The sequence below is a fragment of the Scleropages formosus genome, chromosome 9, assembly GCF_900964775.1.
Source record: "Scleropages formosus chromosome 9, fSclFor1.1, whole genome shotgun sequence".
Taxonomy (NCBI): Eukaryota; Metazoa; Chordata; class Actinopteri; order Osteoglossiformes; family Osteoglossidae; genus Scleropages; species Scleropages formosus.
The window spans coordinates 352,663-379,581 of record NC_041814.1 but is presented as its reverse complement, the minus strand read 5'-3'; the positions used below and the strand labels follow the sequence as shown (position 1 = coordinate 379,581).

The 26,919-nt window shown below is 42.5% G+C and overlaps 2 protein-coding genes across 7 annotated transcripts; both read right to left on the bottom strand.

Annotated features, from left to right (window-relative positions):
- Positions 1 to 1,995: 1,995 nt before the first annotated feature.
- On the bottom strand, positions 1,996 to 6,606 carry mibp (muscle-specific beta 1 integrin binding protein). 4 transcript variants are annotated; one of them, XM_018728057.2, is made up of 7 exons: positions 6,180 to 6,606; positions 5,361 to 5,451; positions 4,517 to 4,565; positions 4,104 to 4,278; positions 3,466 to 3,537; positions 3,271 to 3,377; positions 1,996 to 3,105 (listed from the first exon to the last, which is right to left on the bottom strand). In XM_018728057.2, exons 1-7 carry the CDS (start codon positions 6,203 to 6,205, stop codon positions 3,020 to 3,022), a joined length of 606 nt encoding a protein of 201 aa, XP_018583573.2. In that variant the 5' UTR covers positions 6,206 to 6,606; the 3' UTR covers positions 1,996 to 3,019. The 4 variants fall into 4 exon arrangements, with proteins under 4 accessions (XP_018583573.2, XP_018583571.2, XP_018583572.2 ...); XM_018728055.2 differs by lacking the exons at positions 5,361 to 5,451; positions 6,180 to 6,606 and having other exon boundaries at positions 1,996 to 2,932; positions 3,020 to 3,105; positions 4,517 to 4,696; XM_018728056.2 differs by lacking the exons at positions 5,361 to 5,451; positions 6,180 to 6,606 and having other exon boundaries at positions 1,996 to 2,929; positions 3,020 to 3,105; positions 4,517 to 4,696.
- A 5,046-nt stretch (positions 6,607 to 11,652) lies between these two features.
- On the bottom strand, positions 11,653 to 26,839 carry LOC108919941 (caytaxin-like). 3 transcript variants are annotated; one of them, XM_018728366.2, is made up of 13 exons: positions 25,897 to 26,839; positions 24,262 to 24,354; positions 19,887 to 19,945; positions 19,342 to 19,578; positions 18,926 to 19,099; positions 18,732 to 18,834; positions 18,290 to 18,421; positions 17,684 to 17,770; positions 17,306 to 17,404; positions 17,044 to 17,079; positions 16,657 to 16,722; positions 15,386 to 15,448; positions 11,653 to 14,087 (listed from the first exon to the last, which is right to left on the bottom strand). In XM_018728366.2, exons 2-12 carry the CDS (start codon positions 24,336 to 24,338, stop codon positions 15,415 to 15,417), a joined length of 1,104 nt encoding a protein of 367 aa, XP_018583882.1. In that variant the 5' UTR covers positions 24,339 to 24,354; positions 25,897 to 26,839; the 3' UTR covers positions 11,653 to 14,087; positions 15,386 to 15,414. The 3 variants fall into 3 exon arrangements, with proteins under 3 accessions (XP_018583882.1, XP_018583883.1, XP_018583884.1); XM_018728367.2 differs by having other exon boundaries at positions 15,391 to 15,448; XM_018728368.2 differs by lacking the exons at positions 24,262 to 24,354; positions 25,897 to 26,839 and adding an exon at positions 20,679 to 21,670.
- Between the last annotated feature and the right edge of the window lie 80 nt (positions 26,840 to 26,919).

Genomic DNA, 26,919 nt, shown 5'->3' with positions numbered 1-26,919 from the left:
CCACCCCCCACCACCGTTTAATAATATTTTAAGCAAAATTATTTCTAGCATGTCTTTTAATTTTACATTTTTATTAATTTATTCATTATTAATAACCACTTCTAATGGAGAGCTGCAGAGATCCTAGGTATGCGATGGCGTGCAACTTGATTGGTGAAAGTTTGATAATTTGGCTCATGAATGTTTATGATACAAACTGTCAGTCTTTTACTTTGCAAAACATGTCTACACGTGGCTGTTGATGCTCTTAACTTGCTCCCGAAATTGACTTTTTTTTCAAAATAACACAAGGGTATTCACGTTCCATGTTAATATGTGAGGCGAACACGTGGTTTGACTGCAGAAGATGGTTAACGAAATGAGTGGGAGAGGGATTACAAATGACTGCTTAACTGGGCAAAAACGCTACAGAACAATACACCCATCACATAAAAAAAATTACTCATAAGGCATTGTAGTTTTTTGTTGTACGGGACCCCCATTATGAAGTCTGAGTGTATAAGACTGAAAAAATACATTTGTTCTTGTGAGATGATAGGATGTTTACCTGACATTTTTACCCAAAAGAATTTATAATTTTTTAGCACTTTTTTTTTTTTTTAAACACAGCAGGGTATTTTTGAGTATGAGGAAACATAGCAGCACAGTAGAAAATACTGGTGCTTCACAGCTCATAAGCTACTTGCTGTGTATAGGGTTTAAGTGCAGCTCAGGGTGTGTAGAGTTTGCATGTTTCTCCCCATATTTGCACCCACCCCAAAGATACAGTGAATGCACTGACAAATCACTTCTATTGTTCCCTTCCCTTGAAAACCATGCCTGTGGTTGCTGTGAGTCAGCCTCATCTGAATACCCCTTCCAGCCATCCATAACTTAGAACAGCAGGCCAAGTTCCTTGCATTATTTTGAGTTCCATGAATTGCCTGCAGGCTGGATCCACAATGCCAGTGTCATAATGCAGGCAAAAAAGTGTCCTCATGCAGTAAGGGATCTGAAGCATATTGAGAGACAGCTCTACCAAAATCAGAGTGGCACACACACATTTGACTCGTCTCCTGTGAGAAGCTTGCACTGCGGCTTCTTCACAATGCTGAGGGCTGTCAGGCTGAACTAGATAATCATCTCCTCCCCGGTTTACAGATTTGGACTACTAAAGATATAAGACCCCTGTATTTGACCTGGATACTGAGGACCTGCCCACTACCACATATTTTAATTTTCTATCTACCTGATAGGAAAACAACCAGACACAGAACACTGGCTGCTGCCAAATTTTGTATGTTCCCCAAAATGCAATACAATTTTATAGTAAACAGCTGATTTGTCAGTATTTATTTTCATCCTCAAGTTTTAATTTTGGTCCCATTTTTCATAAAACTTTTCTAATAAGGTTTATAAAGCATTGTCCAAACCCTTCTGAAATTGCTATTCTTCTCTGATTATTGTATTTGACATTGAAATCAAGGCCATGTCTCACAAGGATTGCAGCATTCTAATGATCACAAATTCTTTGCATTGTATTGCTCTTTTTAGAAACAGTCCTAATTCAATTCCTGTCAGAACATGGCCCTTTCCAAGTAAGGGAAATCATTTATAAAAGTGCTGTAACATAGGACTGTCAATTACCTGGTGCAGCAGAGCACATATGGACTGAACTAGATGATGGAGTACAGATAGACTAATTGTTGATAAATGTTCTGCCTTCATGGCAGTTGTCAAAGCCTTTCCTAAAATTAAACATGGGCTTAAAGGAGATTAACATCTGATTTGATATTGCTGTTGAAAATGAAGTCTTACCCCTCCATTTATAAACCCATGAATTTGTTCAGTAATATATATGGAACTAATTGACTGCAGGCCTCAAAATTGCAAAGCCTCCCTGAGATGTGACCCTCTCCCATCACTTAACTCACCTTTGTCACAGTTCTGTAGCAAAAGGCTCTGGCTTTGAAAAGGGCTGAAAGGAAGGTTGTGATACCTGGCCAAATACAGATACAACACAAGGTTTATCATGATATATTGCTCACATGTTAATTGAAGGAAGAAGTCAATACAATGACTTCACAACAGAATTCAAAATAGGTATGCTAAAGGACACTCATCTATTGCTCATGCTCACACTTTAAAACTAATGCAAAAATGTAAACTGAGTAAAGACAATTAAGTTACTAGGCTCACTTTAAATTAAAGTGTTCTGCTTATGACAATTTTAAATTGTTTCATGTAGTTGAAGTCTTACTGAAACTTCAGTGGGCTGGGGGTAGCAGTGGCTGGACTGTTCTGGCATGACTAGCTCAGTTTGTACTTATGTTTTCCCTGTGTCAGCACTGGTTTTCCAAGGGCGCTCCAGCTTCCAAGCACAATCCAAAGAAATTTTGTAAACTAGTGACAGTACATTTCCATAGTGTGTATGGCTGTGCAGTAATGGACTGCCCTATCCAGTGTACCTCTCCTAGTCTAGCACCCATGGAGGCAGAGTCTCCAGAACTCTTAACTGCATAAGCAGTTAACCTAGAAATGTTCACTGAAGAGTTAAAAATATTTAGCATTGTACCTTGTATGTTTACATATTCAACTTTTTATGCAGGCTTATCTGCATATAGTTATAAAGTTAAAGAAAGACAGCACAAGTGTGATTTTTCCCAAGGAGTTTCAATTTCTCTGCATTAAAAGACAAATTGTAGGCAAAATTCTAGTATTTAGAATACTAGAACAGTACATTTAAAATTCCATGAAAAGACACAATTTCATATCATTCTGCATATGAAATACAAGCCACATTTATCACTTATTTTGATAAGTTAATGTTCCTTCAAACTATTTACAAAACAAGTTTACATATAAAAGAAATTACCTTCTTGCTCAAAAATGGGGAAAAAAAAAAAAAACTATTTACAATTCTTTACAGGGGCTTCCTAGGATTCACAGGCTGCTGTAGAGCAAGAGAAAACATGTTAGACAGGACAAGTTTACAAATAAACATGTAAATGCATACTGTTATTTTTACTGATACATTTACCTATAAACGATTCAACAGTGTATTCTGGATGTCTTCATACACCTGGTTGTAGATCTCATCTTTAGTTTTCAAACCATCCAAGTATTCTGCAATGGTTCAAGTATGCATCAATGGAACAAACAGACAAGAAATACCATTATGGGTTTATATATGTTGTAAGATCTTGTAAGTCAAACCAAGGAAAAGCTGCTAGTTCAGTCATTCCAGTGTGGAGCTGTACAGCATATGCATCTATGCAGTTAATCACCTACCAATAGGCAAGGAGCTGCTCTCCATTTCTCTCCTGTGTTTCAGGTACATTGGCCAGACATGTCCATCAAACAAGCCAGGAGGGTCTGGTACCGTGTACTGCCTTGTACTAGAGAAAGGCAAGATAAGAAATGAGAAAGTGCTTTTTTGGGGAGCTTAATAAAAGTGTAAACCAGATATAATTAGACATGACTCACCTTCTTCTTGCCTTGCATTCTTCATATGGAATGGTGATATAGTAGCACTTATCATACACATCAAGTAAAGGCCTAGAGAATGGATAAGATTATAGTGAGAATTTGTCTGATATAAAGGGATCTTTTTTTCTTAAGAAGGGGACATTAAAGAGCTCACTTCTGAATTTCACATATACTGCAGTTCAGCAAGGTCACATGATCAAAGCTTTTACCTTGTAAATCTAACACTTCTCATCTCAGTCTCTACAGGGCCACTACAAGCCAGCTGCATCACTCAACCCAATTTTAAACTCTTCTGTAGTATGTAGACAAGCACAGATACACGGTAATGCCTTTCACTTCCTAGAATGTAACCTTCACATGGCTCTAAATAGTTCTCATGACCCTTTACACTCCAATCCACCACTGCAGTGTGCTTAAACACTAATCAATAACTAGGCACCTGAAGGAAGCAGAACACCAACAGAAAAACACATGCCTTGTGGTACATGAGATCAAATGCATTTGTTGAACTTTTTCCTAATCTAAGGACTACTTGGTGGTAAAGGTCACATCAGCTGTTCTCACTATGTGGGTCTAAAAACAGGGGTTCAGAATAATTGGTTGTGTTGAGAGAGAGAGACGAGTGTGTCACTCACTTATAGTTGTAGAGGAGAAAACCCTCCACAATTAGTATGTGGAATCCATCATCCGAACTGGCCTCCTCCAGTGCTTGAGACACCTGGACACCGTGGGAACGGGCAAACTTCACTGGGTTCTCGGCCCATCCCTTGATGGTGTTGAACATGGACTCCATATCCAAGGCTGTAATAACTACAAAAGGAGGAAGATGTACAATGCTGAGATATATTTTTTTACTGGACTGGTATACACCCAGATGGGAGTACTGTATTCAGGACAGACTAATAGTACCATGTTTAAACTCAAGATAATGAGGAGACGGCAAGGGGGTATGCTGGGACAGCTTTTGCTGAATTTAAGATAAAAACACTTTTGAAGTACATTCACTAGATGTGTGAAACTCATTTCCTACTTGGAAAACCAGTCTTACCATCCCACTGTTTAAAGCCGTCCTCGCTGACTTCTATCTGATCTTGTGGCTGAAATAACAGTGACCAATAAAACATTGCTGCAACCTCAGGGTGATCAGTGACCTTGCAGACCTGATCACATCCTGAACACAAGAGGCCATGCACTGCACACACAAAGTGAGCCATGTTTTGATGCATGCCAGGACAGAGCAACAGCAAAGGACATACATGGTTGGCTAAAGCAGACGATAGGATGAAGGGGGGGGGGGGGGGGGGGGGAGAACCACAACAAAGCATATTTCTTACATATTCTGAGCATGCAACTCTGGCATATAGATTAATGGCACCCAATTCATGTGACTTTAGTTGAGTTACTGCCTTTTTTTTTTTAAAAAATGGTTCACATGTCCAGCAGTTATTTAAGTGCCATAAGGTCTGTCCTTAGGCTTAAAGGTCACCAGGGCTTGCTTGAGATATAAAACATTTCTTGCCCTGTATCAAACACTGGTGCTTCCACACTATTTGAAAGCTCAATATGAGAAACGCAAACTGCTAGAAATGCAGCAGGAGCTTGCTTTTTAAAAAGCTCTGTAACAGGTACTATCATGGTTAGCTTCATCCACACACAGTCCTGCATTCCAGCGTTTCCCGCCTAACGGCGCACTGCGCTGTTTGCACACACACACACAAAAAAAAAAAAAAAAAAAAAAAAAAAAAAAAAGCCACATAACGCACTTGACGCCCTAACAGCGGCTATTTCGCTACACGAGCGGCGCACCGTACTGAGGTGGAGGAACAAAGAGGCTAGCGTTTGTTAGACAGAACTAAGGACGCAAGAATGTGTGTGGGGCGGACGGCACTCACCTTGAAGAAGTCGTCCTGATGGACCACGCAGCAGTTCGGTAAAGCCTTCACCAGGCGGTTCGTCAGCGTGGTTTTCCCGCCGTTGGTCACCCTGCGCGCGGGCCGGACAGCACGTCAGTTAGTGCTCATAGAGTCATATATACGTGAACGGTAAACTTTAAAGAAGTGGCCATTCCCGGCCGCTCGACGTATTCGCTCCACACTGACCAGCAGCTGACCCTACCTACTGTGTTAGACCTTTAACTTAATACTGTACATTCTCTGAGACCGATTCCTTTTCACATCATAGCGGACCTTTTAGCATTCCTTTTCAAATTATCACCCCACATCGTCACGTGACATGCAGCGAGTGTCGTTTTCCACTGCTGCTGCTTATCTATTAAGAGACACAAATGACATGTCAGTAAAACTCTAAAAGGGAATTACACCTGTAAATATTTATAGAAAAATATACTTTAGAATACTGTGTAATTTCTGAATAATTTGTGAGACGCTTCACGGCTGAAAGAACGTTCCCTCCACTTTTCAAACGAGCACGTGAGAGCGCGTGCCGCAGTTTAAATCTCGCGCTCAAACTCAGCCGTTCCTTTCCGTTCAACACTAAACATCACAAAACACGTGCAAATATTATAGAAATTTTAACAATTAATTTAATGATGGTCAAACAGTTTATCAATTCACAGACATGGTAAATATATATTCGGTGTTATATTTGTCGTATACGGTAACAATACGAAACTGCTGCTGCTGGGGCCAAACCTTACTTACCAAAAGTTGCTGAAAATTATTCAGTAATAAGAGATAAATTAGTCTACTTACCCGCCAATGCCAATAATGTACTTCATATTGTCGCTATCTTTTTCTCAGAAATGTAATTTTAAATTTTTAAAAAAAAAAAAAAAAAACCTAAACGGCCTACTGACGATAAAAACAACACTTAACGAGACGATTAATGATGGTGTGTTGCGTATTCTTAGTCCCTTTTCTCCGGTCTACAACTCCATTGATAAAGTACTCTTGTCGCTTTCTCTTTATAGGCGGCTCCAAGGCACGTCACGAGATCGTCATGCCGTCGTAGTTCGACGCGCTCGCTTCTCCTCATTGTGTCCTTTTTACGGCGACCAATCACCGGCCTCCGGCTGCTGGCTGGGTCCAATCAGCGTCGGCATTGCCTCTTCGGAATTTGCATGGTGGCATTAGCCTCTTTTGCACCTGCCGTTGCATGTCCATCTGTGCGAGTCCAGTCCCAAAAGCCAGACTGCCCACCTGACCATGAACCTAAAAATAGCACTGCCACTTGGCTAAATGGAAAATTTCGCTTATGACTTAGGTGATATGCAAAACTCGCTATGCTATTGCAGTTTTGGTACAGCATCCAGCCATGTCCATTAAAAACTCCACATTAATGTGAATGTAAGACTATATAGTAGTATATATAGTAGGCTGTTAGACCCGCTGCCTGCTCAGGGGTGCTACCTTCAAGCTGTAGTACGCTTGAGCAAGGTACTTACTTTGAATCGCTCCAGTTAGAATTATTTAATGATGAATAAATCAAAAGCAAACATGTACATACACTCAGAGTGAGTGTTATACAGTACATAATTTCAACAGGATTCCTATCTAATCATATGTATACATTACATTTTTTTCTCTCCACAGCAACTTAACAATTATCAACTCATTTCTATACCTGGATGGTTTTCACTGGAGCAATTTTAAGGCATTTATCATGCTCCATGGTACCACAGAAGCAGGCAAGATTTAAACCTTAACCAAACCAAAGGCAGCAGCTTTAACCAGCTGTCCTGTACGTACACACATTACAGTAATTTAAGTGAAACACTCGATACTCATATGATGCGCACTCGTTTTTCTCTTCATCAGACAAATGTGGAGAATAAATCTTCAGAGTTATATGATGACACTGATTGGCTTGTCTCTGAAGGCATCATAACAAGAACTATGTCCAGTATTCATCTTCCATAAGTGCCGCAACTCTATTGACTGAACAGCATGTGTCTAAATACAAAGTGTGCGCGAGCATCAATCTCTGCGAGCCCCTTACTCGGATGAGCCTGAGGGAGGACTGAGTCTGAACTTAGTCGCTGTTTGGTCATTTATCAGGTGTTTAAAAATACTTACTTACAGTATTATGATCTGTTTTTGCAAGGAGCATTCTCAGTCAAATCTATTACAGCCTTGTCAAAAGCATAAAAGTGACGGAGCCTGCCCTTGAAAGCAGTGTAAAAAACTTATTTCTTTTATGGCATTCACTCAAAAGTTTTTGCAAAATGTTACTACCAGCAGCAGGTATAGAAGGGGTTAGAGCTGCAGCCTTGTACTCAGAGGACTGAGGCCCTCCTGCATCATTCTTGTCAGTATCTTCGAGCTAACCCTGAACTGCTCCCGTAAAATACAGAGTCGAATAAATGGGTAAATCACTGCAAGTGGCTTTGAACAGTATCAGATAAAGAAATAGAGAAATCAATACAAGGAACTGAATAATATATCCAGCTACTGTAAATAAAATGTAAAAACAATGGCATATATCACTTTGCAAAACAGAGAATTATTTAAATTCTTAAAAGTAAATAATTGTTATAAAAATATGCAGTCAAATGATCTGTATTGGCCCTGCCATTTCGGTATAAAACACAGACCTTAAAACAAAATATTAATAAGTATGGTGAAACAAGAAGGTTTCCTTTGATTAACTGTGTTTGTGAGGCATTTTTGGTCTGATGTGGTTCAAAATTCAGCCTTTATTAAACAGCTGTAATAAAGCGCCTTGGGGGGTTCGAAAACCACCTCCCAGCAGTTGGGCAGATACTTTGTCCTCTGTCAGCCCTTTAGTAGTGACTGCAGCAAGGGCTTTCTTTATTTAGATCTCTTTGTGGTCACTTGCTCCTCTCCCAAATGTTCCTGATGCAATCTTTAGGAATACAGGCACACACCTTCTCCATGTGATTCTGTGTCACACACACACACACACACAGGTGAAAAGTGTGACCAGTGTGACGCAGAATCAAATATATATATATGTATATATATATATATATATATATACATATAAAACAAGAATGGTGCATATGTGTGCACGTGTGAGTGAAATTAGAAGTGTCTGCTAAATGAAGGAATGTAAATTAATAAATGGAAGTAAACATTTGAAAGATAGAGAATTCAGGATAAATAAGTTGGAAATATTTACAAACCAGTTCCTAGAATACAAGGGGTAATTTGTTCTGAATGAATAAATTTCAAAACCAGGTACACTCAGTAATTTTTATAATGGAACAAAAAACTGTTAAAATGGCTTCTAAAAATATAAATCTCTTTTTTTCTAAAAAAGGTAAACTATTCGGTGTATCGTTTACCAGATGCTTTTCTCCAAAGTAACTTAAAATTTCAAGTTACTTACAATTATTGAACTATTTACACAGCTGAGTAATTCTACTAGAGCAATTTAGGGAAAGTGTCATGCCTAAGCCTACTACAGCAAGAAGGAGACAATTGAACCTGCAATCTTTGGATCCAAAGGCAGTAGCTCTAATCATAACACATCCAGTTGTCGCTATACAGCTGGGTAATATTCCCATTACACAGTAATTTTACTTTCACAATGAGTCTTTTTGTACTATGGCTTACATCAGATGCTTGTTTCACATTTTGAAATGGAAATACACAGTTGGTGTCTCAGTCTCAAAAGTTTTTTGGTTATAGGTAAATGTAGCAAATTAACATTTACGTTATTATGGAAATGCTGACTGCTAGCATACGCAGAGGGTTTGAATAGTGGTGGCTAGAATGCCCACTTTCAATATAAGTACTGGATGGAAAGAAATATTCCTTCAAGTATGGCCACACATGCTCCACAACAAAAACAACTTCTGTAATTCCTCTACTTGCAATGTAACTAATCACACCCACTGAAGGTAAATAGAGCTATAGTTGAAATATAACATTCAATATGATTATTTTTTATTTAGCTGACACTTTTTCTCTAAGCAACTTACATTTATTTACATTTATTTATTTAGCAGATGCTTTTCTCCAAAGCAACTTCCAGTGAACTCTATGTAGTGTTATGATCCCACACACCTTATTCACCACGGTGACTTACACTGCTACATACACTACTTACACTGGGTCACTCATCTATACATCAGTGGAACGCGCTCTCTCGGTGTCACTCACACAGTATGGGGGAATCTGAACAGCATGACTTTGGATTTATGTTCAGCTATTTAAAATTTACTCAGTTATACAGATGGCTAATTTCTGCAAAAAACAGTGGTTTTTCTCTCAGTACTTTCAGTTCTGCTATTTATCTACAGTTACCCTTCCACAACAGAATCAGCTATATTAGTGACATATGTAGTGATATACATTGTATATATAGTGATATACAGTATAGTGAAATATATTGTATGTATATAGTGATATACACTATATATACATACACTGTATATATAGTGACGTTTCCTATCATAATGACAATCTCAGCCAATCACAGCCATTGATTGACAGATATAAATAACAAGTGACACAGCACATTCACAATTATTAATTGATTTAGCTAACTTTTCCTAGAAGCAACTTAGTGTTAAGCTATTTACACTTATTTACTTGCAATTATTTACACATGTATACATTTTACATTACATTCATTCACTTAGCAGAGGCTTTTCTCCAGAACAATGTGCTGCTCAGAGAAAATGCATACATTTCACTAAGTGATGGAGGGATGCAGTTTTAGACATGCGATTCTCAGAGTACAGCCATTTTGTTCAATACTAGCATTTTTTGTCAGCATACATTTCACGAGTAACTGAATGTAGTATTGATAGGGAATACAGTCTTTTTTTGTGCAACAACATTCTGTGTCAGATGGAGAGACTTGATGGCAGAGGCACAAAGATCAGATCAGAAGGAGCTGCAGTAGCACAGGCAGGAGATCACCATGACCTGGATCGGAAGCTGTGTAGAATGCGTTGTACGATACGGGCGGATCCTCCAGATGTTGTGCAGGACATGGTTGCAGTGCCAGAGGATGGTTTTGATACGATGGGAGAAGCAGACATTTGAGCTGGTTGGTACTCAAACGCTGTTAACCAATGATTCGGTATAAATGAGTGATTTTTCCAGTGTGATAGAGAGTTCCTGACAGGTGGACAGACCTGCTAGGAGGTTAAGGATCTCAGTCTTGGAGAGGTTGAGTTGTAGATGGTGATCAGTCATCCAAGCAAAGATGCTAGAGATATAAGCAGTGATATGAAAAGAGACACCTGTAGCCGCAAGGGAAAAGCAAAGAAAAGCTGAGTATTATCAGTATATGCGATAGGAAAACCAATGAGGCAATGACAAAACCATGGAAAGAGGTGTAGATGGAGAAGAGTAAGGGGATCAGCACCGAACTCTGTGAAACATCAGCTGGGAGAAACTGAGGGGGAACACAAGAAGCAAGCCAAGATCCTGAACACAACCTTTTTTTTTTAGAAATAGATTATAAAATGTATATTTTCGCTCAGGTATTTAATCAATATCCATGTACATATCTTTAATAACAAATTTCTTTGTCCTGCCCTTTGTAAAGCATAATATTGGATCAGATTAACATAGTAGTGCTACACAGCACCCTTCAGAGCACAGTGTCCCCATGCTTCACTGCAGTGAAAAACACAGGCAGTGATTTTGTGAACTTTATTTCTCTGTCCTATAAACATCCTTGAGCCAAATTGTCCAAATTTCTGTGTCTAGGGTTTATGCTGTTTCACACCCTGCAATTCATGAAGAGATTCTGGGCCTCATAACCCTGTTTTTTGCTAACATTTACAGATAACATAAGTAATTTTGCCTACTGTAAGTATCATAAAATATGTCATCATTGTGTATAAAAATGCTTTTTTTTGGTATTTTAGTTAATCTTAGGTAATTTATTTATTGTCCAGGAATCACAAGAATTCACCAAGGAAAATTTCGAAAACACACACACACACACACACACACGCTTTCAGAACCGCTTGTCCCATACGGGGTCACGGGGAACCGGAGCCCACCCGCCAACACAGGGCGTAAGGCCAAAGGGGGAGGGGACACACCCAGGACAGGACGCCAGTCCGTCACAAGGCACTCCAAGCGGGACTCGAACCCCAGACCCACCAGAGCAGGACCCGGTCCAACCCACTGCGCCACTGCGCCCCCCATTTTGAAAACAAATTAACCCTATTTTGTGAGGAACGGGTGTACTGTAATTCATGGAATATTAATCTTAGGGACATGCTGTACAAACCAATGTGTTTGGTATTTGCTGATTTATTCTGAAGACACTGCTACACACCAACACTTGACAAGCATATTACAAAAATGCACCACACATTTCTGATGTCATTTTACTGCCGAACAACTCACTCAGATTAATCTAATGTGCCAATTTTAATTTTAACGTTAATGATAACATCATACATTATTTACATTTGAATACAAAGGACATTTGAGCAGGTGAAACTTTAAAATACACATCTGTGAGACTGAATGTCTCACAAATGATTCTGATACCAATTCATTTTTTGCAAATGCTTGGAGTAAATAAATACATAATAGTTGCTTCTAAGTCTTAAATCCTTAAAAGGAATAAATTCAGTGGTGGTTTGGTGGTGAATTCTTCTGGGAGGCCTTCCAGCAATTCATTGGGCAAGATTCACCACGAAGGCAGGCAGTTCGCAAGGGCTATATCCTTCACAAATGGCATTTCCTTATGTCAATGCAACAGCAAACAAAAACCATTGAACATAAGAGTGCTGACCAAAAGCCAGAAAATTGCACCTGCTATGTTGCTATGTTCAGACGTAGGCAAAACAACAGATTTAATAATCTGGGGTTCTGAGATACCTTGGTCAAACCATTAATGTAGGAAAAATTATTTGCCTGGAGAATATGAATATGAATAACACAATGAATTCACTTTGAGCTGGCTTTGAATGTTACCTAAAGCTCACGTGAAAGTCAGTAATTCAATCTGTTACCCAAAACTCACGGAAACGTAATTTATTCAATTATTAGTGCAAGTCAATATCTTGTCATACAATAGACATTATAACGATAAAAAAATACCTTTGTATTTTTCCTACTGCAAGTTTAACAAGGCATCAATTGACGTTTTATATAGGAAAAAGAAGCTAAATAAATCAAGAATCATAATTAGCATTCAAAACATGCTGTTGACATGTCCGGATGGCGTAACTCCTGCCACAGCGGGAGCCAACCCGTCACGTTGTACAGTGCATCTGATGTGTGTGTACATCAGTGTTCACCAAACTGACTGTACAAACTAGAAACAGGTGTACTTGACTGCAACGAATGCTCGACTGATGCAGCTTCCCACATTTACGGCTAATCTGGCTTCAGGTCACCTTTGCTGTTTTTGTTGCAAAGAATACGTTGGTCGCCTTTCATTGTTTCGTCTTCATTTGAAATGTATGCGGGCAGTTTAAGTGTTACTCCCCAGTACGTGAAAACACATCTCAACAGAGCAGGGGGCACATCTCGGGAATGAGCAACTCTATCGTACAGCTTAATAGGTACAATGCATATGTGGCCAACATGTTGGCAGAGATGGCACAGCATAAGCGCGATCGTAAACGTCTTCATCACGCAGCAGGATAGATCCATCTGGATGAGGCCTGCATTGTGCTTTGTCGGGGCTTTGTGCGCTTTGACAACAGTAACGATACCATGGCAACTGTGAAAGTGGTGGTTACAACGGCGGCCCGTCATTGTCCGACACGCTTGTCCTTGTTACTGTATGCTGGTGTTCTAGGTTGTTGGTCGAAGGGGCTCGTCTTCCATTTAACAGAGCTGAAGCAGAAGTGAATCTATCAGAGAAGTCCACGTTCAGACTATTGTCGAGCCGGGGAGTGTGCTGGCCTCCTGAACAGATTGCCAACGCCAAGCGTCCTTGGCTGGGGCTTGAGCACATGCTGCAGTTTGAATCCGAGCTATGTCACGTGGTGATTGTGTCTGGGAGTTTTGCAGAAGGAAGGGGGCTGCCTAAGGGGGAGTTGGCTTCATTACCCTGGCTGTCAGCAGCGAGAGGGATCACTTCTTTCCCTCCTACAAACTGGCACGGTGCAGACGCAGCCCTCGGGGATGTCGACGACCCTTTGCATTAAAGCCTAATAAGCAGTGCAAAAAATAAGCACGGCATCGCTTTCCTTCTGTATTTACTGCCACCAGTTCATACAAGTACAATAAAAATGGACATTGTTAATTAAAATTCACCAGTTTATACCTTTTTTTTCAAAATCCACTGTATCAAAACTTTCCCCACATTACATTATTTTCATTCATCATGTTTCTCACCGGATTGGATTTCTGATCAATACGCTACAGATTTTGTCAGAGCTCAGAAAAAATGCATGCCGTTAGTCTTCGAAACATACGTCCTTTTGTTGGGGGATGAGGGTAGACCCGAGGAACACACAGCTCACATATCCAGGAAAGTATATAAGATGACATGCGGATTCCATCAGAATGGTTCATGCTGGAATTTAGTGACAACATGAAAGCTTTATGGGGTTCAGAGTCTGAGTCTGCTTTGGTGGCACGCTCAAGGATGGAAAAACTATTCTTCAGTCATGGATTTTAAGAAGGAGGAGTTTAATTCTTCGCAGAGCTCTTCATCTTCACGTTCCTCTCGGATAAATATATTTCTCGTACACCAAATTTATCCTGGCAATAAAGAAAAAAAGACAAAGATTTCAGATAAAGCAAAGCACTGTAAAACTATCAATGCTATGTCAGGTCATTCTGCGTGCGCGTTGATTTCTCACCTATCTTGAGTTCTGCACTACCACTTTTGTCAGCTATCAGTATACAAGTTTTGACATATGCAGGATAAAATAATAACCAGTAGTGTAGTGGTCGGGGCTGTTGCTTTGTAGCCTGAAAATTCCTGGCTCACCTCCCTCTCCTGCTGTGGTGCAAATGGCATCAGCTAAATAATGACCAATGTCTTTCAACAGTTGATATTTGCTAATACTGACAAATCCGCGAATGCCGAAACTAAGACCTACTAAATTACGCATGTTTTCGAAATTAGATCGAAAATTTGTATGTCATTACTTAAAAAAGAGTGCAGTGGTGTAGTGGGTTGGGCCGGGTCCTGTTCTCCGGTGGGTCTGGGGTTCGAGTCCCGCTTGGGGTGCCTTGCGACGGACTGGCATCCCGTCCTGGGTGTGTCCCCTTCCCTTCCAGCATTATGCCCTGTGCTGCTGGGTTAAGCTCTGGCTCCCCGCGACCCCGTATGGGTATGGGACAAGCAGTTTCAGACAATGTGTGTACTTAGAAAACACTTTATATAATATAAAAATCAGAAAAACCTAATAACACTACTGAATAACATTTATTTTATACTAAACAAAATATTAGAGTCACACTGTGCTTTTAAGCTAAATAGATCATTAACTTCAGAAATTCACGTTATAATATTTACCCAGTATAATTTTTTAAGGTGGTACATACCACTGTAAAACACCTGGAACACGGACCCTAACCGTAACCCTAGAAACGACCTCAGTTAGCGTGGAGATCTGTCAAGAGCAGAGGCATGTCTTAGAACAGTGCAGGTGCAGGACAGTAGTGTCCTGCCCTCTTCTGGAAATTAGTTAACTTGCAGCAGTGTGACGACACACACTCGCAGTCGGAAACCACTTGTCCAAAGTGGGGTCACGGTGAACCGGAGCCTAACCCGGCAACACAGGGCGTGGGGCCGGAGGGGAAGGGATACACCCAGGACGGGACGCCAGTCCATCGCAAGGCACCCCAAGCAGGACTTGTACCCCAGACCCACCAGAGAGCGGGACCTGGCCAAAACCCCTGCCCACTTAATATATTACAGCTATTATTTTTTGTTGAGTTTCATAGTGATTATCATTGCTTGATCATTTTAAATCACAGAATTTCAAATATCCTAGGAATCTACTAGATAAACCAGGGAATGAGCCTAATTTGTTGAGTGAGAGAGTTACCTTACAGGAAAAGCAGTGCTTCACATGTTTCACAGCCCATGCTCCTCCGTCGTTGCAGGTGACCTGTAAACATTATTTTCGTAACAGAGTTCATATTTGTTGACTAATTAAAGTGAGAAACATGTAGAGGATATTAAATGTCCATGATTAAAAATATCCCTGCATATCTAATGCAAACTCTACAGTATCCTGTCTTTATTTCTTGCTTTTATTTTTACTTAATTAAGAACAGAACAGAATGCAACTTTTAAAACAACAAAAAACAGTAACAGATTGCAGACTATCTGTGTGCACATACATACGGATATGTACAAATAGCACAAGGGCAAAAGGTTACAATATGCGACAAAAGTGGTCATCAGGTTGTGTGGTGGCTCAGTCTCAGTCAGAGATCATGGGCTCTAATCCAACCTCCTGCTGTTGTACTCTTGAGCAAAACTCAGTAAAAATTACAAAGCAGCATGAACAGGCAATTATTGCTGGTAACTTTACATTGTAAGTTACTAGGGTGAAAAGCTTAAGGACAGCTAAGGGACAGCTGGTAGCATACTGGTTAGAGCTGCTGCCTTTGCCTTTCCCCAACGGTCGCTGGTTCGAGTGTCACTTTCAGTTGTAATAGCCTTGACCAAGGTCCTTACGCTAAAAATCGATCCAGTAAAATTGTCTGGCTGTATAAATGGGTATAAAACTGACGGCAGATTAACAGTGTAAGTTGACTTGGAGAAAAGTATCAGCCAAATGAATAAATGTAATGTTATCGTTTCTAAAAGGGAAAAGTTAGACACTTTATTTATGGAGAGAGCTTACCAATAGACCACAGCAATGGAATGCACACTTTCACGTTTTGAACTCTCATTCTGTATTACAAGCATTCAGATTTATGAGCATGAGTATTTTCAGTCATCAATAATTCATTATGAAGCATCTCTCTGAAATCTTGTGACATTTTTTAACTATGGTTCAATATGACTATATTGCAATGAGCCCAAAAGCAAAAGGTTTTTCGTGTCATTTGACTTTTTATGAATGAATCAGCAGAGAGGGGCTGTGAGAAATACGAGTGATTGCAGTAATCACAAGAGCTGTCTTGTAATCATCAGTTAATAATAATAATAATAATAATAATAAATGTTATTATTATTATTTCTCATTTTCATTTTCATTATCATTTCCCATTTTCATCAAACATTGTCCAGTACAGGGTTTTGGGGGTCAGGAAACTACCCGAGAAGCACAGAACATCTGTTAGTGCACACATGTTTTAAACATACCTATCTGGGTTAGCTGCAGCCTGTGGGAGCTGCTGCATCTGCTCCTTTTGCTGCTCCTGCTCCATCCTGTGGGGGCACAACATAACCATGCGTTCCCGTATTTGTACATTTTCCTTTTCTTTGTTCACGCTACCATTAACTTCTCTTCTAAGCTGTCTTGAGGTCTTTTGTAGAGGTGAGATAATCATGTGGTCATTTTATAATTATTTTATTACTATATATAATTTAACATAATTTAAGCCTGGCAGACTACTATTTACCAAAATCCTGGGACAGTGGAATGAATTCATCTATCTACCTTGTGACTGCAAACACACTTAGCATTTTATTCACTCACATACAAGTCGTGGTGTTTTATTGAACAATGTTTATTTCAAGGTGCCTGACCTTTCCCTCTGTGCTTTAATTCTCTCCTCTTCAAACCTGTATGAAATGAACAAAAAGACATTAGAAATAAGAAGCTATAAATGTCATCTTTGAAATATTCTTTAAAGGATTCCATTTATATACCGACAGAGAAGCAGTAAAAATAAAATATACGGAGCCATTACCGGTAGATGCGTTAAAATACACTTTGCTGAAAATCACTTCCTAAAATCATCTGAAAAACACTGTTCATTGTGGTCCTCTGGTAGATGGAAGTACTTACTGTTGCACGCACTCTGGAACCTGTACATGCTCCATGGGAATTATCTGCTCCAGCTCCTCCAAGCTGTGCACGTAGCGGATTTTGTTCATAAATTTCACACTGCACAAAAACAACGGGAACAAGTAACCTGCGTTCAGGTGGCTTCGTTGCTCAACGAACCATATTCCGCACCGCAGTTCGCAGTTGTTGAGAGCGAAGACGAAGAGCTAACAGTTTATGCGGATTCTTTCCACAAATGGACATTGTCGCTTTCGAAAAATTCTCTCCCCTATGCTCTTCTGCCTGAAACTGGGCGTCCGACGGAGGCAGGAGCACGTGCGAGTGCCGTCACCCGTCTCAGTGGGATGGAGATGCATATGGATCATGGCTTGCTCTCACCTGATGAAGGGCCTGGAGACGGCCAGCACGGTGCGGATAAACCAGGATGGGTGAGCGATGATCAGCGCTTTCAGATTTTTCCGTAACCTTCCAGGAACACAAGAAGAAAAGCAAAAAAATATGAAGTCGGTGTCAAAAAATCCCTGTGACAGAACCAGTGTCAATGTAGAAGAAAATTTGGAATACATTTTTGGTGACAGTTATTAAATAGGGCAAACTGTTTGAAGATGCCTAGTATTTTCCTAAATTCTTTTAATATTCATACTTTAACTGTCCCATTTCCTATGACACACACATTATCTGAACCGCTCATCCCATGCAGGGTCCCGGGGAGCCGGAGCCTATCCTGGCAATGCAGGGCGGAGGGGGACACATCCGGGATGGGACGCCAGTCCAGCACAAGGCACCCCAAGCAGGACTAGAACCCCAGACCCACCAGAGAGCAGGACCTGGTCCAACCCACTGTGCCCCCTCCCCCCCCCCCATTTCCTCTTAACTTTCCCGTATTCCTATCCCTATGCATTGGATGATGTATCTTAATTTCAGCGTTCCTCATAAATTGGTGCTCCTTACACTATCGTTCCACAATAACGATAGCGCTCATACCTCCTGTCGATCATTTGATAGCACTTCTTTAGCCAGCCTATGCCTGGCATTCTTCTCCGTGGTGTGGCCCCATTCATGTAGACAATCATATAGTCCTCTGCCACGAGCATCTCCAGGCTGCTGACAACGTAGCTTTGATTGGGAGGTGGGGGGACAAGAGGGAACGTCATTAAGTCCCTGGAGAACTTTTGATTTTTGTAAATGAAGCGCTGCTTGGACCCACACGTTCCCACACCATAAATCCATTGGGAGAGGACATGAATGCAAGATGCAGACAAGACATGAAAGGGATAATGTGAAGTATACCGTTCCCTAAGGAACTTTCAGTTTAAAGAGAAGTGTGATAAGGTGATATTAAATGCCTCATTGCCTTGAAGTATCAAAAGCATTTTACCATACTCATGTGGGTGCCAGCCACATACGTTTCTGCCGGGTGACTTACAGGAAGAGGTTCTCCATAATGTAGTGGTAATCTGCACAGCTGCTGTCAGGAAGATAGCAGGCTGCAAACACAATTATAGCGTTGAGCCCTTCACCATAGTAACCTGGAGAAAGAATACAAAACAGTATAAAAATGAGCTGGCTGGGGAGCCATGAATGCGCAAAGAGGAGGCTGCCCTTGGTCTGCACACTGACCCCCGTGTGTGATGACACGCAGGTATGGTCGGATGACCTGCATGTCAATACGGTGCTCCTGCTCCCCAATGATCACTGTCCTCCACATTCTGCTGCCGGTCCCTTCGCCGGCCTCTCCCTCCTCATCGCCCCGGTCTCCTGGCGGAGCCTTGGCAGATGCAACCGGGGTATCGTCTGGGTGTGGACAAACACTGCTTTTTGCTTGCCGCAACCCAAGCCCCGTCACCGGACGCTACATGTACGGGATCTTTAATGGCGGATCAACTGGTAATTCCATAGGAATACATTACCTCGGTTCGCGTTTCATTATAAGGTTAACCATAGCCATAAATATGTCTAAAAATAAATGGCCTATAAATCGAAACAATTACAATAGCGAAAAACCAGTGTATGCAGCGCAACGGTCCATCCCTGACCTTCCCATTCTAGCTCATTGCCGTTGGTGATGAACTCCAAAGAGTCTGTTTCATCGGGTGTTTCGATGTCATCCACGTTGATGTCCAGGTCATCGGGCGTGTCCAGAAAGTCGTCAGAAAGCAGAGAGCCTTCGCTGTGGTCGAGGGACAGGTTCATCTCAGGAGCCACGAGCGTGCGCCTCTTCCGGTGGCCTGCCCCCCCACCCCCACCAGCCCCATTTAGAGAATTGGGGGGTGCTGGGGTAGAAGGATTCGAACCCAGTGTCAGAAATTCATTTCTGTTGCTTGTCTTGTTTTTTTCATTGTAAGATGTCAAAAATTATAACGAGCTGTCATTTATATTTCTATATGAAGCACCGAGGAAGGGGTCAGCGGACACAACACGTTCATTTCCCGACTGTGTAACAGACCTTCAGATTTTGACACGTATTTCCACATGGAGACCTTAGGAGATTCTGTATGAATTTCAAGCGTCGATCATCGTGCAAGTACAGTAATTGCACGTAGCATGTCTGTGCGTAAGCAGTGAAGAAAGTCCTACTCACAGGTTCTGTCATCAGTGAGGCCACAGGAGGATTCCATGTCACCGTCCTCTGGAAGTGGCCTGCAACACACCAGGAGCGTGACTACGGTGACCACGGTGAGAGGAAGTGCTCTATACTGGAGAATCTCCAACGACAGAGCTGAAACGCTGCAGTAAAGCGCGTGCAAACGTCACCCCCGTTCCAAAGGTTCATTTTCCGGGAGTCATAACGTATAGCCGTGCTCGAGAACCACCGAGCGGTCAAAGCTGCCATTCTGATCGCCATCAGTGAGAAACCCTACATTTTTCTGACAGACTGCAGAACGTAATCTCCGCCATCTGTTTAATCACCCGGTCTTTTGGAAGAGAGAGACAGTCAGGAGCAATACTTAAATGACAAGAAGAAATGCTGTGAAGCAACAGCGAGACACTCGGGGCAAGATATGTAGAAAACAAGCCACATGCGTATTTGAAACACGATCTTATTGCAGGCAGTGCCACATGTGCGGGTGATGGCCCGGAATATGTGCGATCCTGACGGCAGCACTGCCGGCACAGGCAGGACAGCTCAGCATCAGGCTCAGCATCAGGCTCAGCACCAGGCTCAGCACCAGGCTCAGCACCAGGCTCAGCACCACTGACCGAGGATGCTGCCGAGCCCTCCGCCACGGCGTATTTCACTTGCACCGTTTCGAAGCCTCTTTCTTTTCCCGCACGACAAAAGAAACGGAAACATGGGCAAAACACTCCCACCAGGACAAGGGATAACACCGCAGGAAAAAAAAAAGAAATCAGAGCAGCAAAGCATACTCACTGATACTGAAAGGAGATGGAACTATTTCAAATGTGGTCCGGGCCGCTCCGTGTCTATCCGATCTCCGGCACGAACGGCTGTTGCCTTGTGCGATCACAGAAGTGGGACGTGCACAGAGACTTGGCTCTGACGGTGATGCGCCTGCCGCTCCTCTTCTTCCCAAGGCTGCCCAGCCTCCATCTTAACACAGCGACGCTCTGTTGTGCTCTGCTCAGTGCGTCACATGACGTCCGTTTCACCATTTAAGGGAGCAGCTGCACCTGCTCTTCTTCCACACTTGCACGGTTATGTCCTCCGCCATCCCTGGCCCTTTCTTCCTCTCTTCTGCTCACACAGCCATTTTTCCAGATCTTACATCAATTCCATCTTTTTGTTATGGGCGGAATGAATATGAAGACGGGGCGAATCTGTTAATCTATTTACTCGGATGCAAGGCGCTGACCTCACAGAGACTCCGTGAAATCAGCACGGTCCACTTCGATGGTCAAAATATGTAAACGATATACAGTCGTTTTCAAAAATGTTATTGTCACCTTCGATCTGCAAAAGCTAATCCAGGATTAAGAGGAGTTTTTAAGGTAATATGATTGTTTGTTGCATATTTTTCCAGTAGTTTGTTTTTGCAAGAGTTGTATGTCTTGCATTTACATTTAAAAATTAAATCTTTGAACAGCGTCACTCCATCACTTTTCACCCTTACACAGTGAGAATTGTTTGTCCAAATAAAATCTATTTTCTTCTCCTATGAAACAAACAAAATTCCGCCCCCTTGTAAAAATTCAAATACTGACGCATATATATCGTCTACCTTTAACAAATCCACATTATTGCTGTAAGAATAACCCATCTGTGTGCTTGAATGTAGTTTACAGCCTACTTGTTCTATTTATTAAAGACTTATCTGACATCAGTTTCACAGGACCGCAATTCCTAGTTATGGCCAAAGTTTTTGGTATCATCAGAAGCACCCACACACACACACACACACACAGAGTCTGAAACCGCTTGTCCCATACAGGGTCGCGGGGAGCTGGAACCTAACCCGGCATCGCAGGGGCGTAAGGCTGGATGGAGAGCGGACACACCCAGGATGGGATGCCAGTCCATCACAAGGCACCCCAAGCAGGACTCAAACCCCAGACATGCCAGAAAGCGGGCACAGGCCAAACCCGCCGCGCCCCCGTGCCCCCGTGCCCCCACACCCCCTCCAGAAGTATCTATTTTTTGCGAATTTGTATGCAATTGCTTCAATGCACATGTCCCCTGTCCTGGTGCTGTGGGATAACTTAAATGTCAACCTATATAGTGAAAATGGAGAATTAGTTCCACTGTAAAATTAATCAGTGCATGTGTTCGGTGCTTTTACACATACCGTAAGTGTAAATAAAACCTATACATATCTAACACTACCAGGGTCCTAGCACCAGGAATGCTGACCACTGTCCTAAAGAATACACATACATAGACACACATGCACACTTTCTGAACCGCTTGTCCCATATGGGGTCACGGGGAACCGGAGCCTACCCAGCAACACAGGGTGTAAGACTGGAGGGGGAGGGGACACACCCAGGAGGGGATGCCAGTCTATCACAAGGCACCCCAAGCAGGACTCGAACCCCAGACCCACTAGAGAGCAGGACCCAGTCCAACCCACTGCGCCACCATGCCCCCTTTGTCCTAAGTAATAGAAATGTCAAAAATCTAATGTGAGTGGATGTTTGCAGTTAAGAAGTATATTAATAACACCAGCCATCTGTCCTTGATGAAAATATTTCTCATTCTTCATGTATGGATTATAACTTATGTAACAATGTGCATACCATATATTGCCATCCCAGGTATGTCAACAAAACAAGGCATTTGCCCATTAATGCTTTTATGAAAGCATTAATGTCATTAATAAATGGCATAAATAATAAAACAACAAAAATCATGAGTGGACAAGGGTTATGATTCAAATTCATGCTTAGTTTAGAAAAACAAGTATCCATACGTTGCTGTTTGAAAGTTTGTGACGCCCCTGTGTCCGTCTGCTAAATTTACCACAAATGGTTATTTAACAAGAAGCAGAGTCTTTCTCATGTGACATAAGGTGTGTAATGACCAATTTCATTAGCTGCTTTTGAGGAAATAACACGTGTAGCAGAAACACGGAAGCAGAGCAGGTGCAAAAATAAGTGAACCTTAAGTTGCACTGGTTAAACCAAGTCGGTAAGTACAATCAGCTGTGTAAATCATAATCACTTGTTAATTTTATATTTATTTTGATATTTAGATTGTATAAGTCTAATAATTTATACAGGTACAAGAATAATGACCATCCCTACAGGATTCACATATTTTCAAGCAGCACTATACCTTATGTTTTTTCTGCATATCTGCATATTGCTAAACATCTGGAGGAAGGTTCTTCACCCAGCCAAGGCTCTTTGGTTAAAAAGAGTCATCACAACCCATTTCACTCAAATAGCAAACTTTCTACAGCCTAATACGTGGTTTAAGGGAGGTCTCCTGTCAGGCTCAGTTTATAGCTTCTACTGTCCTCAATAGGGAGTGTGGTGGCGCAGTAGGTTGGATCAGGTCCTGCTCTCCAGGGGGTCTGGGGTTCGAGTCCTGCTTGGGGTGCCTTGCACTGGACTGGCGTTCCATCCTGGGTGTGTCCCCTCCCCCTTGTTCCCTGTGCTGCTGGGTTAGGCTCTGGCTCCCTGCAACCCCATATGGGGCAAGTGGTTCAGGCTGTGTTTGAGTCTTTTAAAAACATATAGCTGCCAAAATCAAGTACACACACACACACACACATTTTCAGAACCCCTTGTCCCATACGGGGTCGTGGGGAACCGGAGCCTACCCGGTAACACAGGGCGTAAGGCTGGAGTGGGAGGGGACACACCCAGGACGGGACGCCAGTCCATCACAAGGCACCCCAAGCGGGACTCGAACCCCAGACCCACCGAAGAGCAGGACCATGGTTCAACCCACTGCACCACCACACCCCTCAAAATCAAGTAATAATGCTGAAATTCATGTGAAATTTAATTTTTGCTGTTCAGTTGTTCTTTCATGATTAATTGGAATCCTGCCCATAACTTGGACATGGAAGTCAAACCACAACCCATTTTCTTAGAAGACACCTGTATTTTGTCAGACTCTGCCGGGGATTTTACACCTGCAAGAAAACTGTCCGGATGCATGATATTTAATGATCCAATTAATCAATCTTTGCAACGCCATCATATAATCCAAACAACATCATCGCCTTGATTACGCCTCTACAGTACACAACAGTGTGTAAATCCTGTCGAGTTTCTTAAAGCATAGCTAACAGTGAAATCTATGACAGTTTTTGCTATTTTTACTCTCTCTGTTATCTCCTTTGTCTCCATGTGCTCCTGCGTATGACGAAGCACAAAAAAAAACAGGCTCCAGACCACTGGACTCCCAGCAAAATGTCCAAACACTGCAATCAATCAATGCTCCAATGAAAAACTGAGCGCTTTCGTGGGACACCAGTCTTTGGGAGCCTCTCTTAAAGTCCATCTTACAAAACGAAGCACAAGTACGAACGCAAGCATTCACCTACCGGGGGAAGTCTTCATCCTGCCACTCATCCTTCACCTCCATGTTCTCCATTCGCAGAGTTGCCTCGGTGGTGCCCATCCTCCAGAGTCTGGTGCTGCAGCACAACACATTCCTTTCAGAAGAGCAGTGGTGAAAAGGTACAAGCGCAGGGTGCATTCTAAAGGCCTTCACCCATACCTCTGCTCTGATTCTTCCATCGGAGAAGGAAGTGTGAAAGGAACTGTATTTGAAAGCGGGGATCAATGATGTGGAAAACAAAAACGGGCGGTAAAGACAACCTGGAGTTGCTCGGCTAGCGTTGACAAAAGCTCAGCTGGGAACACCAACAATGAACAGCTAGTACTCAGGTAAAACTCTTCCCAGTGGTACGGAAGAGAAGCGCAACAGCTGTACTATGTTTAAGGAAAATGCATTCTCTCGCGTTACGCTTTGAACGGACCCCCGAGCGCAAGTCAGCCGACTGTCTCGTGAGGAAGGCATGTGACGCTGTTTCCTGGCCTGCACTTCCTTCAGAACCCAACAGAATCAGAATTTCCTGGCTCAAATTCCAACACTCCAAATGAATCAACTTTAATCCCTCTTCATAAAGCGCTAATCCTCTTCTAAGTTGCCACCTTTAGATGTGTTCGGGCTTATCCCCGATTAGAAGAAATCACACTTTATTTTTTCTGCAGTAATGTGAATGAACTCAGGAGCACTGTATGTACTGTGCCTGCGGTGAAAGAAACTGTTTCTGTCACTTAAGAAACATCCATTTTAACGTACTGGTTGCATGTACAAACCAACAGGAAACGTCTCACATATACGGATATACTGTGATTTATGCAACAATGGTCCGAAACCGCTTAGCCCAAGCGGGGTCACGATGAACTGGACCCTAACCCGGGGGGTAAGGCTGGAGGGGGTGGGGACACACCCGGGACGGGACGCCACTCCATCGCAAGGCACCCCGAGCGGGACTCGAACCCCAGGCCCGCCAGAAAGCAGGACCCGGCCAAGCCTGCTGCACCACCGCACCCCCGACGGTGCAAGAATGGTGTATATGCAAATGTGGCACATGAGAGGAAATGGGTGGCACTGATGCTGGGTAACCAACATTCCTACATGGTGAACAGCTAAGGCTAAATCAAAGACACTGGTTGATCGTGGTCCACATGAATTGTAGAAAACATATGTTGAAAGTACCAGTTTTTTTAATGGTTCAGATTCCTGACACGATTAACATTTTGAAGAAACTATAATTTGCACTTTGAATGTGAGCCAGAAATACCCTGAAGGCATCACAAAAATTCATTCCACTAATTAAACACAAAAAGCTGTGCGGCGATACTATCCCTGCTGGACTGAATTTATTCGCAAGGGCATGGTCATCTTCCTCTTTTGTCGAATAGGTGACACAGCCCTAAAGTAATCATGCTTAGCCTTGCAGTTACACAATAAGTATTGTCTGGTGATGTAAGAATGAATGATCATTTGAGATTCCCAGCACAGATGAATTATGTATTCCACACAGGCACCATCTATGATTCATGAGTGCAAATCAGCTGTTCGAATGAAGCCGAGTCATTTTCACCACGGTGCTGCAATATGAAGCCACAGTGAGGGTGTGGTAGTAGCAGGGTTTGACTGTACTCACATGGTGGAGAGATTTCTCAACAACGTCCTTCTCTTCTCTTCTCTTCTCTTCTCCTCTCCTCTCTTCCGTCCCCCCTGCTCTCGTGTTTGGCAGTGCTTCAGCCGAGCAGCGGAAAACGTTCACGTTTCAGTCCGGAGGAAAGGCATCCCTTACGCGAGGGGGTTCAGCCCCGCTCCTTGCTCCCTGGGAGAGTCAGCAGCGGCAGCGATGGCAACAGCAGGTGTGAGAGGACGGAGTAGGGGTCCCTTTCTTTCCCGAGCTGGCAAGACAAAAGCGCTGCCCCGCTGTGGTGGGTGGGAGAGCGTGAGCAAAGCACAGAGCTGGGTCTGTCAGATTCTGTGCACTGTGAGCACACCACACGCCCCTTTACACCATCCTCACTCCTTGACTCACTCTCCTCAATATCTGCCTCGATGCTTCATTGCCAATTCATTTTTGTCCCAGCTGACAATATTAACAGTTTTGACAATATTTCCTCCCTTAGCCACTCTGTTAGGCATCATTCTACTGTAAACCCTTTTCTTCTCCTTTCAGCTCATGTACCTCTTTGCATCCGTGCCTCTCTCTCTCTCGCTCGCTCTCAAAACACACAAGTGGGAGACTGATTCCTAGATACTTGATCCATCTGATGGTTTGCTCATTTCACTTTCTCTGGATGTCCTGTTGAGTCTCTGCAACATTCAGAAGCTCCTACAATTAGTCCTTTTTCCACCATCCGCGGTTCCCTAGCAACAGCATCTGCAGTTCTCCCTTATACTGAGCAGCCCTTCTGTGTCCCTGTGACTCCTCAACGCCTCCCAGCTACACACACACACACACACACACACACACACACTTATGAGAGCCCTCCTTTCTGCACCAAATGATATTTGAAATGTTTGCAGGTTTGCTCTGTGAAGAGGAATAGCAGCCTTTCTGTCCCCTCCACCGCCTCGCACGTGCATCACACACTCACATATTTATTTCTAATAATAGCCTTTGCTGGAAACTTTAGTGTTCTGCAGTGATTGGGACCTCTCCCCC